Source organism: Manis javanica, chromosome 4, assembly GCF_040802235.1.
Source record: "Manis javanica isolate MJ-LG chromosome 4, MJ_LKY, whole genome shotgun sequence".
Lineage (NCBI taxonomy): Eukaryota > Metazoa > Chordata > Mammalia > Pholidota > Manidae > Manis > Manis javanica.
The window spans coordinates 80,039,288-80,058,734 of NC_133159.1; the positions used below are offsets into that span (position 1 = coordinate 80,039,288).

The 19,447-nt window shown below is 36.5% G+C and overlaps 1 protein-coding gene across 2 annotated transcripts in view; it reads right to left on the reverse strand.

The window, feature by feature from the left end:
• ARHGAP29 (Rho GTPase activating protein 29) overlaps window positions 1-19,447 on the reverse strand; it is a 90,338-nt gene that overhangs the window by 40,746 nt on the left and 30,145 nt on the right. For both annotated transcript variants that reach the window (XM_036998023.2, XM_036998024.2), the window contains exon 3: window positions 16,996-17,130. In XM_036998023.2, the coding sequence (XP_036853918.2) occupies window positions 16,996-17,130 (135 nt within the window). The remainder of the gene's footprint in view (window positions 1-16,995; window positions 17,131-19,447) is intronic.

Sequence of the window (19,447 nt, forward strand, 5' to 3'; positions counted from 1 at the left end):
TTTTGTCTACCTGTCCTTTCTTCTGAGCAGTAAGCTCTGTCCAATCCTTGCCCCTTTAGCAGCCTCTTGCTGTTAGGAAGTCTCTCAGACTGCCCACCTTTCTATTGTCCCAGAGCAGTTGGATATGAATCCCTATTTTCCACAAGCAGCTTGAATCTCAGTCTCTCCAGGTATTCTGCCTGTCTTAGCTTTCCAACCCCCTTAATCACCAGAGCACCATGTAATGTAGGTTTGTACTCCCAGAGCAGATCTCCAGAGCTAGGTGTTCAGCAGTCCCAGGCCTCCACTCCCTCCCTGCTCCATTTCTCTTCCTCCCACCAGTAAGCTGGGGTGGGGGAAGGGCTTGGGTCCTGCTGGGCCATGGCTTTGGTAAGTTACCCTGTCTGTGAGGTCTATTCTTTTCTCCAGGTGTATGCAGTCTGGCACAGCCCTCTTTCCTCTTGCTCTTTCAGGATTAGTTGTATTAATTATATTTTTGTATTATATCTCACCTCTCACACTGCCATCTTTAATCCAGCAATCTCAAGACAATTCTATACATTTATGCACCTAATAAATAAGTTCAAAATACATGAAGCAAAAACTAACAACTGCAATGACAAATGGACAAATTCAGTTATAACCAGAGATTTATAACCCTCTTTCAATAACTGACAGAACATGTAGATGGAAAATTAAGGACATGGAAGGCTTCAACAATACTATCAGCCATCTTGACCAGATAGACGTTTATAGACCAGTGCACCCAATAACAGCAAAACATCTTCAAGTGCACACTGGATATTACCAAAATAGACCATATTGTGGGCATAAAACAAGTCTCAGTGGGTTTAAAAGGATTCAAACCAGGCAAAATATGTTCTATGACTAGATGGAATTAAATTAGAAATAACAGAAAGATCTCTGGAAAATTCGTGAGTATTAGGAAACCAAACAACACACTTCTAAATAAACAATCCATGTTAAAGAAGAAAAAAGGAAAGTTAGAAAGTATTTTGAACACAATGAAAATGCAAACATAACATGTCAAAATTGGTGAAAGGGAAGATGCAGGGAGGAGAAGGGAGAGATTATAAAGGGACATTATCTGGATTGCAGTGGTTTCACAAGAGCATGCGTATCAAAATTGATTAAAATGTACCCCTTAAATATGTGTAGTTTATTGTATGTTAATTACACCTCAATAAAGCTGTTTTTAAAATCTCATTGGAAATTAATTTTAAATAATAATTTATAATGAAATACAGCAAAACAAAAGCCTACTCATATTTCCTAATTCCAAGCTGTTAGACTAAAGAAAAAATATTAAGTACTTATAATACATCCAAAGTTCTGTAATTACTCTTTCTTTCCTATAAATATACTTTTTAATAACACAAAACATGACTAGGAGATTAAAAAAGTAATAATTGAATAATGAAAGACAATTATTTGAACCATCTTCCTTATCTTCATTCCTACTTGAATGAGGTCACAGTCTTCTAATGAAAATTCTTAATTGCCTCCACTTCAAAACAGCCCTATATTTCTAATATTTCTTCTCTTTTTTTTGCACCTGCTCAGTGGCTGAAAGTTGTCTTTGGATCCTTTCCTATAAGAAATCTTCCTACTCTCTCTCACATTCTCCAAAACTCTATACCACCATTACTCCTCCCTTATAGGTTCACTATTTCCCCTTCAACTGACATTTTTTTCTAATGCTATTTTAACATTTGACTCAAATCCTATGTGAAAAAAATTTCATTTTACCATATTTCTTCTTAAAGCTACCATCCAATCTAACATTTCTTTACTGCCAAATCTATAAATAGGTCATGACTGAGTTCACCAGGATTTGGCTTTTCATCCAGTTCAATGGTTATTGGGAGTTGAAAAACTTCTTCTGTAAAGGGCTAGATAATAAACAGTTTAGTTCTAGCTCATACAGTCTGTTGTAACTACTCAGCTTGGGGTAAAGGAGCCTATATAAATGAATGAGATACAATGATTAAATGAGTAAGAGTAGTTGTGTCCCAAATGAACTTTGTTTACAAAAACGATGCAGCAGGTCAGCTTTCGCCCTGCCAGTAGTAGTCTGTGGCCTCTGGCTAACAGAATGGTTCCAAAGCCAGTCTGCCCAGGTTAAATTCTAACTCTGTCTCTTGGTAGGTTAAGTAACTTAACTGCTCCATGCCTCAGTTTCCTTATTTATAAAAAAGGGATAATATGTACTTTGAGAACTGTTGTGAAGACTGAATGAACTTACTAGGACAGAGACTTTTATATAGAAAATATTCAAAAATGTTAGTTGTTATTTTCATTCAGTCCTACTGAACAATGCTGTCAAAAACAATCTCCTATTAGTCAAACTTGGAGGTTTTTGTTCTCCAACATTTTCATCCTAGTTGACCATTCTGCAATTCTCAACAAGTCTACCACTTAATACCTATGCAACTTGGATAAACCTCTCTCTGTCCCAGCTTTTCTACCCAAAAAATGGGAAATGATGTAACAATAGTACAACCTCAAAAATTTGCTGTGAGGATTAATGGGCTATCCATAATAAAGATAACAGTGTCTGGCATACAGTAAGTACATCCTGAATAATGTCAGCTATTCTTATTACAAATACTAACCACTTCCATCCTCAAGTAAGTATTTTGCTCTCTTAAGAAGCAAACAGTAACTAGAAGAAGTAAGGCTTCAGAATTTCAGACCCTAGTGCAAAGCTGCTCCTTACCACTTCCTGTGTTACTCTGGATACATTGCCTAACTTCAATTTCTTCACATGTAAAATGGCATATTACTGAAAGAAACAACTGAGAAAACAAATGTAAAGCACCCAGAGTACTATGCTTGGATTAGTAAACATGAATGTCCTCATGTTCTATATCTACCAGTGGACAATCTGTACTTCATATAGTCATTCCACTCAGCCTGCAGTTCTTACCTTGGCTTTCTTCTCTATACACTACCTCCACAGAACCTAATTCACTTTCCTACTTTTATGGGAATGCCTCCTTAAACTACTTGTTTAGTTTTAACCTCTGAGCTCCAGACCCATATTTCCAATGATCTCTTTGATATATTCCTTCTTCTACTTCCCAGTTTTTACCCACCAGCATTGCAATCCCAAGGCTGCATATGCATTAAGTGGTACAGTTGTTAAGAGTTGCAGAATCGTCAACTAGGATGAAAATCCAAGTCCTTTACTCACCATCATAACAATCTATTTTCCCTTCTACTCTTCCTCTCAAGCCTACTCTTTTCCATACATTCCATAGCTCATTAAGCTTTGCTTTCAGAATGCCTCTAAAATAACTTTTTTCTTCCATTCTGTTCCCCTTGCCACTTTAGTTTAAACCACTACATTTTACTTATAATCTGAACTATTTAACAACCTAATTGGTGTTTCTGTCTCCACTGTGTCCCACTTATTATTTGCTGTTCTTCAAAATCTCATTAAAATCTTGCTCAAGATTTAAGTAGTTGTCTCCCTTGGGTTCCTTATTAAGTCACAAAAACAAGCTAAGACACCTTTGGTATCTCTTTAAGAAGTCACATGAATAGCTTCCTATTAGAATAACACCCTTCAATACTTCTGACCACAGTCTTCAATAAGAAATACATGTCACACTGGTGTGGGCAAAACTGGATGGCTACATGTAAGAGAATGAAACTGGATTATTGTCTAACCCCATACACAAAAGTAAACTCGAAACAGATCAAAGAACTGAATGTAAGTCATGAAACCATAAAACTCTTACAAGAAAACAGGCAAAAATCTCTTGAATATAAATAAGAGCAACTTTTTCCTGAATGCATCTCCTTGGGCAAAGGAAACCAAAAGCAAAAATGAACAAATGGGACTACATCACACTAAAAAGCTTCTGTACAGCAAAGGACAACATCAGCAGAACAAAAAGGCATCCTACATTATGGGAGAATATATTTGTAAATGACTTATCTGACAAGGGGTTAACATCCAAAATATATAAAGAACTCACAAGCCTCAACATCCAAAAAGCAAATAACCTGATTAAAAAATGGGCAGAGGATATGAAGAGACAATTCTACAAATAAATTCAGATGGGAGCCAAGATGGCAGCGTGAGTAGAGCAGCAGAAATCTCCTCCCAAAACCACATATATACATGAAAATATAACAAAGACAACTCTTCCTAAAATAGAGACCAGAGGACACAGGACAACATCCAGACCACATCCACACCTGCAAGAACCCAGCGCCCTGCGAAGGGGGAGAGGAAGGCCACAAACCAACAAGAAGGAAAGCTCTCCCAGCTGTCACTGGTACCAGCTCTGCAAACTATCTCTATCACCATGAAAAGGCAAAACTACAGGCAGACAAAGATCACAGAGACAACACCTGAGAAGGAGACAGACCAAACCAGTCTTCCTGAAAAAGAATTCAAAATAAAAATCATGAACATGCTGACAGAGATGCAGAGAAAAATGCAAGAGCAATGGGATGAGACGCAGAGAAAAATGCAAGAGCAATGGGATGAAGTCCGGAGGGAGATCACAGATGTCAGGAAGGAGATCACAGAAGTGAAACAAACCCTGGAAGGATTTATAAGCAGAATGGATAAGACGCAAGAGGCCACTGAAGGAACAGAAACCAGAGAACAGGAACGTATAGAAGCTGACATAGAGAGAGATAAAAGGATCTCCAGGAATGAAACAACACTAAGAGAACTATGTGACCAAGCCAAAAGGAATAATATTTGTATTATAGGGATACCAGAAGAAGAAAGAGGAAAAGGGGTAGAAAGTCTCTTTGAAGAAATAATTGCTGAAAACTTCCCCAAACTGGGGGAGGAAATAATCGAACAGACCATGGAATTACACAGAACCCCCAACAGAAAGGATCCAAGGACGACAACACCAAGACACATAGTAATTAAAATGGCAAGGATCAAGGACAAGGAAAGAGTTTTAAAGGCAGCTAGGGAGAAAAAGGTCACCTATAAAGGAAAACCCATCAGGCTAACATCAAACTTCTCGACAGAAACCATACAGGCCAGAAGAGAATGGCATGATATATTTAATACAATGAAACAGAAGGGCCTTGAAACAAGGATACTGTATCCAGCACGACTATCATTTAAATATGATGGCGGGATTAAACAATTCCCAGACAAGCAAAAGCTGAGGGAATTTGCTTCCCACAAACCACCTCTACAGGGCATCCTACAGGGACTGCTCTAGATGGGAGCACTCCTAAAAAGAGCACAGACCAAAACACACAACATATGAAGAATGGAGGAGGAGGAATAAGAAGGGAGAGAAGAAAAGAATCTCCAGACAGTGTATATAACAGCTCAATAAGCGAGCTAAGTTAGGCAGAAAGATACTAAAAAAGCTCACCTTGAACCTGTGGTAACCACGAATCTAAAGCCTGCAATGACAATAAGTACATATCTCTCAATAGTCACCCTAAATGTAAATGGACTTAATGCACCAATCAAAAGACATAGAGTAATAGAATGGATGAAAAAGCAAGACCCATCTATATGCTGCTTACAAGAAACTCACCTCAAACCCAAAGACATGCACAGACTAAAAGTCAAGGGATGGAAAAACATATTTCAGGCAAACAACAGCGAGAAGAAAGCAGGGGTTGCAGTACTAATATCAGAAAAAATAGACTTCAAAACAAAGAAAGTAACAAGAGATAAAGAAGGACACTACATAATGATAAAGGGCTCAGTCCAACAAGAGGATATAACCATTCTAAATATATATGCACCCAACAGAGGAGCACCAGCATTTGTGAAACAAATACTAACAGAACTAAAGAGGGAAACAGACTGCAATGCATTCATTTTAGGAGACTTCAACACACCACTCATCCCAAAGGACAGATCCACCGGGCAGAAAATAAGTAAGGACACACAGGCACTGAACAACACACTAGAACAGATGGACCTAATAGACATCTATAGAACTCTACATCCAAAAGCAACAGGATATACATTCTTCTCAAGTGCACATGGAACATTCTCCAGAATAGACCACATACTAGCTCACAAAAAGAGCCTCAGTAAATTCCAAAACATTGAAATTCTACCAACCAATTTTTCAGACCACAAAGGTATAAAACTAGAAATAAACTCTACAAAGAAAACAAAAAGGCTCACAAACACATGGAGGCTTAACAACATGCTTCTAAATATCAATGGATCAAATGAACAAATCAAAATAGAGATCAAGGAATATATAGAAACAAATGACAACAACAACACAAAGCCCCAACTTCTGTGGGACGCAGCGAAAGCAGTCTTAAGAGGAAAGTATATAGCAATCCAGGCACACTTGAAGAAGGAAGAACAATCCCAAATGAATAGTCTAACATCACAATTATTAAAACTGGAAAAAGAAGAACAAATGAGGCCTAAAGTCAGCAGAAGGAGGGACATAATAAAGATCAGAGAAGAAATAAACAAAATTGAGAAGAATAAAACAATAGCAAAAATCAACGAAACCAAGAGCTGGTTCTTTGAGAAAATAAACAAAATAGATAAGCCTCTAGCCAAACTTATTAAGAGAAAAAGAGAATCAACACAAATCAACAGAATCAGAAATGAGAACGGAAAAATCACAACAGACTCCACAGAAATACAAAGAATTATTAAAGACTACTATGAAAACCTATATGCCAACAAGCTAGAAAACCTAGAAGAAATGGACAACTTCCTAGAAAAATACAACCTTCCAAGACTGACCAAGGAAGAAACACAAAAGTTAAACAAACCAATTACGAGCAAAGAAATTGAAATGGTAATCAAAAAACTACCCAAGAACAAAACCCCCGGGCCGGAAGGATTTAAATCATAATTTTATCAGACACACAGGGAAGACATAATACCCATTTCTCCTTAAAGTTTTCCAAAAAATAGAAGAGGAGGGAATACTCCCCAAACTCATTCTATGAAGCCAACATCACCCTAATACCAAAACCAGGCAAACACCCCACCAAAAAAGAAAATTACAGACCAATATCCCTGATGAATGTAGATGCAAAAATACTCAATAAAATATAAGCGAACAGAATTCAACAGTATATTAAAAGGATCATACACCATAACCAAGTGGGATTCATCCCAGGGATGCAAGGATGGTACAATATTCAAAAATCCATCAACATCATCCACCACATCAACAAAAAGAAAGACCAAAACCACATGATCATCTCCATAGACGCTGAAAAAGCATTTGACAAAATTCAACATCCATTCATGATAAAAACTCTCAGCAAAATGGGAATAGAGGACAAGTACCTCAACATAATAAAGGCCATATATGATAAACCCACAGCCAACATTATACTGAACAGCGAGAAGCTGAAAGCATTTCCTCTGAGATTGGGAACAAGACAGGGATGCCCACTCTCCCCACTGTTATTTAACATAGTACTGGAGGTCCTAGCCATGGCAATCAGACAAAAAAAAGAAATACAAGGAATCCAGATTGGTAAAGAAGAAGTTAAACTGTCACTATTTGCAGATGATATGATACTGTACATAAAAAACCCTAAAGACTCCACTCCAAAACTACTAGAACTGATATCGGAATACAGCAAAGTTGCAGGATACAAAATTAACACACAGAAATCTGTAGCTTTCCTATACACTAACAATGCCAATAGAAAGAGAAATCAGGAAAACAGTTCCATTCACAATTGCATCAAAAAGAATAAAATACCTAGGAATAAACCTAACCAAAGAAGTGAAAGACCTATACCCTGAAAACTACAAGTCACTCTTAAGAGAAATTAAAGGGGACACTAACAAATGGAAACTCATCCCATGCTAATGGCTAGGAAAATTTAATATCGTCAAAATGGCCATCCTGCCCAAAGCAATATACAGATTTGATGCAATCCCTATCAAATTACCAGAAACATTCTTCAATGAACTGGAACAAATAATTCAAAAATTCATATGGAAACACCAAAGACCCCGAATAGCCAAAGCAATCCTGAAAAAGAAGAATAAAGTAGGGGGGATCTCACTCCCCAACTTCAAGCTCTACTACAAAGCCATAGTAATCAAGACAATTTGGTACTGGCACAAGAACAGAGCCACAGACCAGTGGAACAGATTAGAGACTCCAGAAATTAACCCAAACATATATGGTCAATTAATATTTGATAAAGGAGCCATGGACATACAATGGCAAAATGACAGTCTCTTCAACAGATGGTGCTCGCAAAACTGGACAGCTACATGCAGGAGAATGAAACTGGACCATTGTCTAACCCCATATACAAAGGTAAACTCAAAATGGATCAAAGACCTGAATGTAAGTCATGAAACCATTAAACTCTTGGAAAAAAACATAGGCAAAAACCTCTTAGACATAAACATGAGTGACCTCTTCTTGAACATATCTCCCCGGGCAAGGAAAACAACAGCAAAAATGAGCAAGTGGGACTACATTAAGCTGAAAAGCTTCTGTACAGCGAAAGACACCATCAATAGAACAAAAAGGAACCCTACAGTATGGGAGAATATATTTGAAAATGACAGATCTAATAAAGGCTTGACGTCCAGAATATATAAAGAGCTCACATGCCTCAACAAACAACAAGCAAATAACCCAATTAAAAAATGGGCAGAGGAACTGAACAGACAGTTCTCTAAAAAAGAAATACAGATGGCCAACAGACACATGAAAAGATGCTCCACACCGCTAATTATCAGAGAAATGCAAATTAAAACTACAATGAGGTATCACCTCACACCAGTAAGGATGGCTGCCATCCAAAAGACAAACAACAACAAATGTTGGCGAGGCTGTGGAGAAAGGGGAACCCTCCTACACTGCTGGTGGGAATGTAAATTAGTTCAACCATTGTGGAAAACAGTATGGAGGTTCATCAAAACGCTCAAAACAGACCTACCATTTGACCCAGGAATTCCACTCCTAGGAATTTACCCTAAGAACGCAGCAATCAAGTTTGAGAAAGACAGATGCACCCCTATGTTTATCGCAGCACTATTTACAATAGCCAAAAATTGGAAGCAACCTAAATGTCCATCGGTAGATGAATGGATAAAGAAGATGTGGTACATATACACAATGGAATACTACTCAGCCATAAGAAGAGGGAAAATCCTACCATTTGCAGCAACATGGATGGAGCTGGAGAGTATTATGCTCAGTGAAATAAGCCAAGCGGAGAAAGAGAAATATCAAATGATTGCATTCATCTGAGGAGTATAAGAACAAAGGAAAAACTGAAGGAACAAAATTGCAGCGGAATTACAGAATCCAAAAACGGACTAACAGGTACCAAAGGGAAATGAACTGGGGAGGATGGGTGGGCAGGGAGGGGTAAGGAGGGGAAGAAGAAAGGGGGTATTAAGATTAGCATGCATAGGTGGGGGAGGGAGAAAGGGGATGGAGGGCTGTACAACACAGAGAGGACAAGTAGTGATTCTACAACATTTTGCTATGCTGATGGACAGTGACTGTAATGTGGCTTTTAGGGGGGACTTGGTATAGGGGAGAGCATAGTAAACATAGTATTCTTCATGTAAGTGTAGATTAAAGATTAAAAAAAAAAAGGAAAAAAAAGAAAGAAAGAAAGAAAAGGGGGATTACTCCTTGACAGGATAAAACTATTGGTAAATCCAAGATTAGCGCATGCTTTAAATATCCTTAATTTTGATCACTTAAAGGGTGTCAGATGATCGGCTACGGAGGTACTCTTTTCTGATAATATTCCTTTCTCTTAATAAAAATTTAAAAAATTAAAAAAAAAGCAGTTCCTGTGTGCTGACCTCCAATGAGTTCTACACAGTGGTATAGAGGGCATGTCAAAGTGTGGGCAAAGGGTCTGTTTTTATGCACAAGATCAAGGCCTAGCTTGGCTACCCAGAAAATGAACTAAGATACGATATGAGGAGGAGCTTCCAGCATCAGCACTCTCTGGAGGACTCGTGCCGGGGGATGATCATCAAAAAGCCTCCACAGGGATCCGGGCGATGCTGCGGTTGTGGCTGCGTCCATCCCACCGTTTCCTGGACTTGCCACTGGAATGAGGAGGGAGATGTCTAGGCTGGCATGTGCATACAGTGAGACAACGAATTTGACCAGATCTGTACTGTTGGAACTCAACCAGGAGTTGGGAGGGGTGCAAGTTGTAGCGTTCCAAAATCTTATGACTATAGACTATCTACGGTTAAAAGAACATATCGGATGTGAACAGATCCCAGAAATAAGTTGCTTTAATTTGTCTGATTTCTCTCAGACTGTTCAAGTACAGTTGGACAATATCCATCATATCATAGACAAACTTTCACAAATGCCTAGGGTGCCTAACTGGGTTTCTTGGCTTCACTGGAGATGGCTGGTAATTATAGATGTGCTTAGTTTATGTCACCGTATTCCTATTATGTTAATATGTGTGTGCAAGTTAGTAGTTTAAAACCTATACATGCTTAAGGTACTCTACAAGAAGATATGTCAAAGAAATAATCAATCCTCCCATGTTTTCTTCCATATGCTACCTCTACAGCTTTTCTTCTTCCTTCCTAATTACAACCCTTAAATAGAATTCGTGCCTCATATCGAATTTACCAAGCATCATAATTCCTCCAGGTGGTAAAGATACCGCGAGACAAGTGCTTGGCATAGAAGCCACAGGGCATAAATCTGCAAAGAAGTAAAAAGCTAACCTTTTCAAACAATATGGCTTCTCTCTCACTTACCAACTTTACATTTCCCTGTATGGCCCCAGAAGATGACTGGTTAGCCAGAGACGGGTAAGATTCCTCAAGGGAGGAACAACCTAAGACAGGCACAGTCGCAGGGGGGGCCATCAGGTGAGAAATCGGGGAACAGTGGTGAAGCTTAGAACCTCACCCCCCCCCCGTTTTGAGAGAAAGCTTCTGCATCCGTGGATGTTTTATTGCCCTTGTCTAGCTCAGATTAGCACATAGTCTACAGGCACATACATGATCATCTACAATTGCTCTCTTACAACACTAAACTATGTTTTCTACCTTTACCTTGCATCTACCTACCACTTCAGCATTTTATTAAAAATAAAAATAATAATAATAATAAAGGGAGAAATGTGGGATCCACATATAAATCAAGTATAAAAATCAAACAAATATTCATATTTGACCTGATTGTTTATAGTTTATAATGCGTGATCAAAACCGAAGGTTTCTGTGATGAATGCCCTTGTACTGTTCACCATGTAAGAACTTATTCACTATGTAAGAATTTGTTCACCATGTAAGAACTTATTCGTTATGCTTCAGAAGATTGGAGACTGATGAGAATTAGGCTTGAGATGGATTAATGATTGTGCATTGAGCATTGACCCCCTATACAGAATTTTATTGTTGTTAACAACCATTTGATCAATAAATATGAGAGATGCCCTCTCAAAAATAAATAAATAAATAAATAAATAAATAAATTCAGATGGCCAACAGGCATGAAGAGATGTTCCACATTGCTAATTATCAGGGAAATGTAAATTAAAACCACAATGAGATATCACCTCACACCAGTTAGGATGGCTAACATCCAGAAGACCAGGAACAGTAAATGCTAGTGAGGATACAGAGAAAGGGGAACCCTCTTACACTGCTAGTGGGAATGTAAACTAGTTCAACCACTGTGGAAAGCAATATAGAACTTCCTCAAAAAACTAAAAATAGAAATACCATTTGACCTAGGATTTCTACTCCTAGGAATTTACCCAAAGAACACAAGTTCTCAGATTCAAAAAGACATATGCACCCCTATGTTTATCGCAGCACTACTTACAATAGCCAAGATATGGAAGCAACTTGTGTCCATCAGTAGATGAATGGATAAAGAAGATGTGGAACATGTAACACAATGGAATACTATTCCACCATAAGAAAGAAACAAATCCTACCATTTGCAACAGTATGGATGGAGATAGAGGGTATTATGATCAGTGAAGTAAGTCAGGCAGAAAAAGACAAATATCAAATGATTTCCCTCATTTGTGGAGTATAACAATGTAGCAAAACTGAAGGAACAAAACAGCAATAGATTCACAGACTCCAAGAAGGGACTAGCAGTTACTAAAGGAGATGGATGTGGCAGGGTGGGTGGGTGAGGGAGGGAGATGGGGATTGAGGGGTATTACGATTACTACACATAGTGTAGGGGGGATCATGGGAAAGATAGTGTAGCACAAGGACAGGTAGTGACTCTGTGGCATCTTACTACACTGACGCACAGTGACTTCAATGGGGTATGGGGGTGGATTCGATAATATGAGTAAATGTAGTAACCACATTATTTTTCATGTGAAACCTTTATAAGAGTGTATATCAATGATACCTTAATTTAAAAAAAAAGAAACACATGTCACATCACGGCTAAGTATACTATACACACATAAGTTAGCAGTTACAGAATATCTATAAAGTTTCTGAAACTTCCTCAAGTCTTATACAACAAGGTCACATTCTGATTTTTCTTTACTATTCTCTTTCATATTTAAAAAATGTTGCTAACAATCCACTAACCTGATGCCATAAATCTGGGTTCACAGTTTGAAAACCACTGAATTAAAAGATATAACTGAAGAAAACTTTCACCATTTACATGGGAAAAAATGTGCTTAGAGAAAACATAAACCAAAAAAAAGAAGCTACAAGATTTACAAAATGAAACTTCTAAGTTGCTTCTGAGAAACACAAGAGACAACTTGAAGAAATGAAATGTATACTATATTCTCAGCTATAAGTAGCAATTACATAGCTTATCTTTAATTAATAAATTTAATTATAAATTAATTTATAACTTTAACTCATATCAACCTCAAAAGAGCAATAGATACTTTTTGGGACTAGACAAGCCAATTCAAAAATTTTGATGGAAAAATAAAATCTTGAACAAAAAGAGTAAGGAAAAGAGGAGTTACCCCTACCAGATACTAAAACATACTATGAAACTACAATAAAGGCAGTGTGGTACTGGCACATGATTAAATCAATAGGACAGAATAAGGTCTAGAAATCAATATAAATATGTGACAATTTAGTGCATTTATTACTTGATAAATACCTAGACAATGTAGGTTCTCCAGAATTTATCAAAGACTTAAATTTAATAAATGACACCATGAAAACATCAGAAAAAAACTCTGGAGAATGCTATTATAATCTCAGAGCTGGGAAATCCTTTCTAATACCTAAAGCTCCAAAACCATACGAAAGATTGATAAATTTAAATGCAAAAACATAATGAAATACCACAAGCAAATCAAAAGATAATCTAAAGAAAATCTGAAAATTACAACAAAGAGTACTAATTTCACTTACACAGAGTTTCTATAAATTGATTTAAAAAAAACCACAACCATCAAGAAAAAATGGATAAAGGGCCAATTCACATAAAAGGATGTACAGATGGCTCCAAAACATCTGAAGACATATTCAATTCAAAATCAGGGAAATGTAAGTCAAATCTACATTGAGATACCAATTTTTACTATCAGATAGGTTAACGAAGGTTGGTAACTAGCTCTGTTGGCAAAGGTGCAGGAAATCAGTCTTTGCAGCAGTGCTATCAGAAGGGCAGAACCTCTACAGAGAGCATTTGACAATATAAAGAATGTAAATACACACACCCTCTGATCTAGTAACTATCCATCAAGGAATTTACATAGCTATTGATTGAAGCAGTTTGTAGTAGAAAAAAACTGACAACAATCCAAACATCTATTAAGAGTGAAATGGTTAAATAAATTATAGTACATCAATATAATGCAGCTTTGAAAAAAACAAAACAACAACAAAAGAATAGGAAATGTTTTACGTACAGATAACTCAGAACAATAAGCAAAGAGCAGAATGCTATCATTTGTGGAAAAAGGAAGGCAAAAGAGAATATACTATATACGTGTGATACGTCTCTGGAAAGATTCACAACCAGTAATAGTTATCTAGGGAAAGGAATGAGTGGCTAAGGGTCTAATATAAGAAAGACACTTCACCAATGAATACTCTTTTATTCCACTTGCATTATGGACCATGTAAATGAATTGTCTATTAAAACATGAAGTTTTCAGAATGAAAAAGCACAGGGCTCTATAATTTGGGATGTGTAATTAAAACTTTTTTTTCTTTTTTGTTTGCCTATTTTTAAATATAGGGCAAAATACAGAACCTGAAAAAACTAAATAAATGGTCCTCTTAATTTACATTACAAATAAGACTGACCAAAATAACTGTAAATACTGAAAACACAAATACTGAGTACACAATAAATTGCTGAGTGCTGAAGATGTCTTTATCTACTTCAAAAATAAACACATCTCTCTTACCATTTTGCAAACATTTTGTCAGACTGAACTTCCTGCTTGGAAATAAGAGGAGACACAGGAAATAGAAATCACTCAGAAAAATGGGAAGAAGCTAAGGATTTTTCCTTTATATTTATTATAAGGTAAATTCAGCATTTAAAAATAAAAAACAAGAGGATTTAAAGATTCCAATTTTATCAGAATGCACTCATGATGCCTAGGAAGGGATTGATGTCAGCATTCAAACCTATTGTAGCACAAACAAGATTAAACCTCCCTGATTCTAAAGTTATTCTGTGTACTAACAGTTTCACATATATGCAAAACACATCTGACAGTTCAGACCTCCAGCGCAAGTCAAGTCATTGTCTTTTTTTAAAAATGTAATCAGGAATTTGAGACAAAATGAGCTCCACATTCCTGACAGCTTTCTGATCTTAATATACAACAGTTTTTCTTTAAGTTTTCCTCTTTACAATAGAAATAAAAATGCACCTTTTTAAAAAAAAATATTAAACAGTCTAAACAGTTAGACTGCCACAGAATAGACATTCAAAAATGGCTTCTTCCTCCTCCTTGCCTTTCCAGGGTTTGAAAACTAAATTATCATTAAATGAAAGAATTATATAAGATTTGGTTTGATGTCAATTTTTAGGTCACTGAATTTTTTTCATTTGGGGTATCAGTATTTTTAGGTGGCTTCAACAGTAAGTGAGGGAAAACCATAAACTTACACCAAAGAAATACAATTTTTAAAGTTTTCTAATCTCTTGGAGTCCTATTGAAACAGTAGATTTCCCAACAATAAAGTAATCTTTTAAATTTCATCCCACAAAAAAGTAAAATTGTAACAGAAATCCCAAGGGTAAAGATAGTCAGAGTGGGAAATAATATTCAAAAGATTGCTTTACCTCAAAGAAGAAAAGATCTTCAAGGCAGCTGAGAGGACACTTTCTTCCAGTCTGTTTCTGGAATGTGGACACCAACTAAACACAGGCACACTCCTTCCCCAGGACATCCTGACTGCACACAATAGCTACTGACAATTGAATCAACTGTAGTCGCTATTTCCAAGCATGGAAACTTTACTATCTACAGACACAAATTTCCCTATCTAAGTTAAGTTAAATGGCACTTAAAAACAATCTATTTAAAAACAAATTTGGTTACTAAGCACATTTTTGAAAGTCACAACAGAAGCTATCCATTTTCCCCATTTAAAGCCCTCTACATATTTTTCAGTGCTTGAAATACAGTAAAAAAGAACACGATTATCTATGTCAAAAAATAGGAGAAGCAGTTAAATATATGGACCATATTTTACTCACAAGATTTTTGTTTTCTCTTCCTGCCTCATCCCTGGACCTTTGCCCCTTTGCATTTGGTAGATACAAATGTGCTCACCAATTGCATCATGTTCTTCACATCCAGAGCTCTTGTACAAGCACCCTATATCACAGCCTCCAACACCCCCTCTCGCCCAGGTAATGCCCACTCCACTTTTGAAACTAGGACAGATAAATTCCCCTTCCCAAAGAAACCTTTCCTTTCCTTATTCACCCCATGGTGAATCACTTTCTACAGTTAACATTACTCGAGTTCAGATTATCTATCAGTGAAAAAACACTGCCAATCACTTCCTAGAACCTTAGACTTATTTTAAGGTCTATGACATCTTTCTCCAGATCATCTCCCTACTTCTTAGATGTTTCTCAGGTTCCTCTATTTTCTCGCTGTCCCTGGGATCACATAGTCAGTCCTTTACTCTGCACTCTGAGTTTGTGTTGTCCTCTTCTATCACCACCTATATATCAACATCAACAACTCTCAAATCTACATCTTCAACTCCAAACTTCAATTATAACATTCAACCCATTGTGTGTTTCATTAAATCAGCATGCATCCCCTCTTCTATAACAACCACATTCCACCTCTACAACACCCTAGGTTTTGCCTTAGAACAGACTGTCAACCCTCCTGCAGCCCATTATTTCTAACAAATCTCCTGACTGAATCTGCCTTGTCTCATTCTTTTCAAATACTCTCTTCACTCTCAATCCTGCTTACGTACTGCAATCCAGAATACTAGAATTATTATTCTAATTGAGTAATTCTAACTCTTTGGTAGCCAGTCATTTCATCAAAGGATACTGTACCAATTCTTGATTCTTTCAGCACATGTAATATATATATATATATATATGTGTGTGTGTGTGTGTGTGTGTGTCATAAACCTATTTTACATTTTTAGTTTCATTTTTTCACATTTTAAAATAAGGTCCCAATTAAACTAAGGTCTTTTTTTTATCCATGTGGTTCCTTCCTTTAAGAGGAGTTGGTACAAATGACCATTTACCAGAACCAACTGACCTCAAAAACACTTTTTGCACACTAACAACCTACTTCAAAAGTGCATGCACTCTTAAACTCACTTATACATCAGTTATTTAGTTTATTTCAGTTAGTATTTTTAGAATGTTACCTGTCAAATAAAATTTCAACTTTTAAAAGGAAGAGTTTTAGGTGTGACTTGGTAGGAATATTTAAATATCAAAGTATACATAATTCCTATTGATACATACCATACCAGTGTCCTAAGAGGAGATGTCTACAGTCATTTTGGACCAAAATGTATCACTTGGATTCTTTTTCCCCACACCAACCCACTTTTAATATGTCTCTTACCTTTCACTTTTGCAGTAAGCATTTCTGCAGCATTTTGAAGATCAACAGAATTCAGATTCTGATGTTTATTCATTACCGAATTTAAAACACGGAGAAGTTCGTCCAGACGTATATGAATGACTTCTTTGAAACAATCTTAAGGAAAAAAAAAATTTTTAATTTGTTTCCCAAACCAGGTTTCTGGAATCTAAACTATGGAGGGCCATCTTGAAGCACATTTCAAATAGAAGCAGTAGCTCCACAAATTTTGCCTACTATTATGTTCACTTATATTTTTACCACTGCAATTATTTACAGTTTATAGAGCCTTAAAAAAAAACCATCATCATTTTAGCACATTAAGGGTTTCAAAGGTTCTCAAAGTTATAGTCAATTTAGCATTATCTTTCTTAGCTTTCTCGGTCTAAATATGCTATCCAGATTTCCCTTGAGGCAATTTTATAAGGTAAGTTTTTCCTGTCTTACAGTTTTTACTATAAAATACTTTTAAATATCTATGGAAACAGAGCTAAAGCCTTACAATGTCTGATATATTAAAGAACACTTACATGTTAAGTTTTCATGTTAGAATTAAATCTTTGCATTGGTAACTACCAGGTAATCAGAAATCAGCAACTCACAGGCATATATTTAAGGACCACCATTTCACCTGCCCATTTAAAAAACTGTGGTATAATTTACATATGATAAATGCATACATTTTTATATGGCTCAAAGAATTTTTGTGCTTTTTAGAAGAACTAAATTAGTTGCCAATGACAAAAACCTGGGGCATCGTTTCAAAAATTCCAGATTTCTTTCAACTCTTGAAAAATCAAAATCTGGTTACAGCAGGCCCACATTCTCCTGAGCCGCAGGTAGCTGCAACAGAGCAGCACTGCTCTTCCAGGTGTGCATTCTTCCCCAGTCCCAACCTGTCTACACTCAGCCTACTCCACTCATTTTCACCAACCCTGATCAGAAGGATGCAGAGAACATTTTATAACCCATGGAAATAAGGTGACCATATAACTTATTTAAACCAAAACATTTTAGCAAGTGAAAATAGGGGTGCTACTCATAATCATGCCAGCACAAAAGACACAGTTCTGGATTGCTATCCCAGGCAAACCAGAAAGTATAATCACTCTAACTTTTAAAACCCCTTAGGTTATCCTCAAAAGTATGAAAAAGCAACTACCTGAAATACAATACTCTGATATAATTTTCCTTTCTGTGACCTTACATAGCATTACTGATTAATAACAATTAACATTTATAAAGTGCTTCCTAAGTGTTCGGCAGTATTTTAAATACTTTAAGGATATTATCTCATTTAACTTTCACATCAATCCTATTAACTGTAGGGTCAGAATTTGAATTCAGGGAGTATAATTCTAGAATCCATACTCAAAATCATCCTGCCTCTCTATTGAAAGAGCTTAAAAAACAAAATTTTAAAATATAGTCATTTTATAATTATACAATTGATTTTTTCATAAATGTTAAAAAATAATTACTATGAAAAACTGTCTATAGGAGAAAATATACCCACCATCATCTATCAAATAATCCATTCGTTAACAGCATTACCAAGAGAGCAAAATTTGTAGGATAAGAGGTGCAGGTAAGGTAGGGAGCCTGGAATATTGGGGCAAAGAGTATTTCATGAAGAGGCAAAGAAGAACAGTTCAGTATAATAGTGATGGAAGCAGACAGAACAGAGTGCCTTCAGGAGAAAATATGACTCATTCATCCAACATATTTAATGATAGAAAACGAAATACAGGGGCATAGGTGCTGGCCTAAGTAGCTTTGGAAATGAGTGGCAGCTATAAGGCTAAAGGTAAAAGGCATGCACATAAATACTGTACTCTAGTTGATAAGGTGTTTTCAATGAGGGCTCAGGTTAACAACTCTTGATACTGCTATAAATGTGTACTGGAACTGGAACAACTAAGTAAATGGATGGTGGATAGTGGGAGCCAAATACCTCTCTGTTAGAGTAGATTTTTACAAATAAGCAGGGGAAGGAGTATATAATGATCCATATGTTGATAGAGATCAATACTTCAGTAAGAATATATGTTTAGCTTAATATAAATATAAGTGGATAGCTATAGAAATATTTATAGATGTATGTATATATCCAGATTGGTATATACACATATATTTCTTTGCTCTATCAGCTAGCTGAGAGAGCCTAAAGTAAATGACACCCCAGTAACAACAAGCACACCTAGCACCCTGATCTTGGTTTCTAATACCATTCTCCAATAAAAGGAACCAGGGCTCCTTAGAGAAATGGCTGATTTTAGGATTGGGGCAGGAAATACAGAAGATGAGTTAGGAGGATCTTGTAGTGCCAATAAGTATAAGATTAAAAAAATAAACCCTCACATTGAAGAGGGTATGCTAAGGGTACATAGGAGCCAAATAAAAGAGTTCCCAATGGCCTAAGCTGGAACAATTT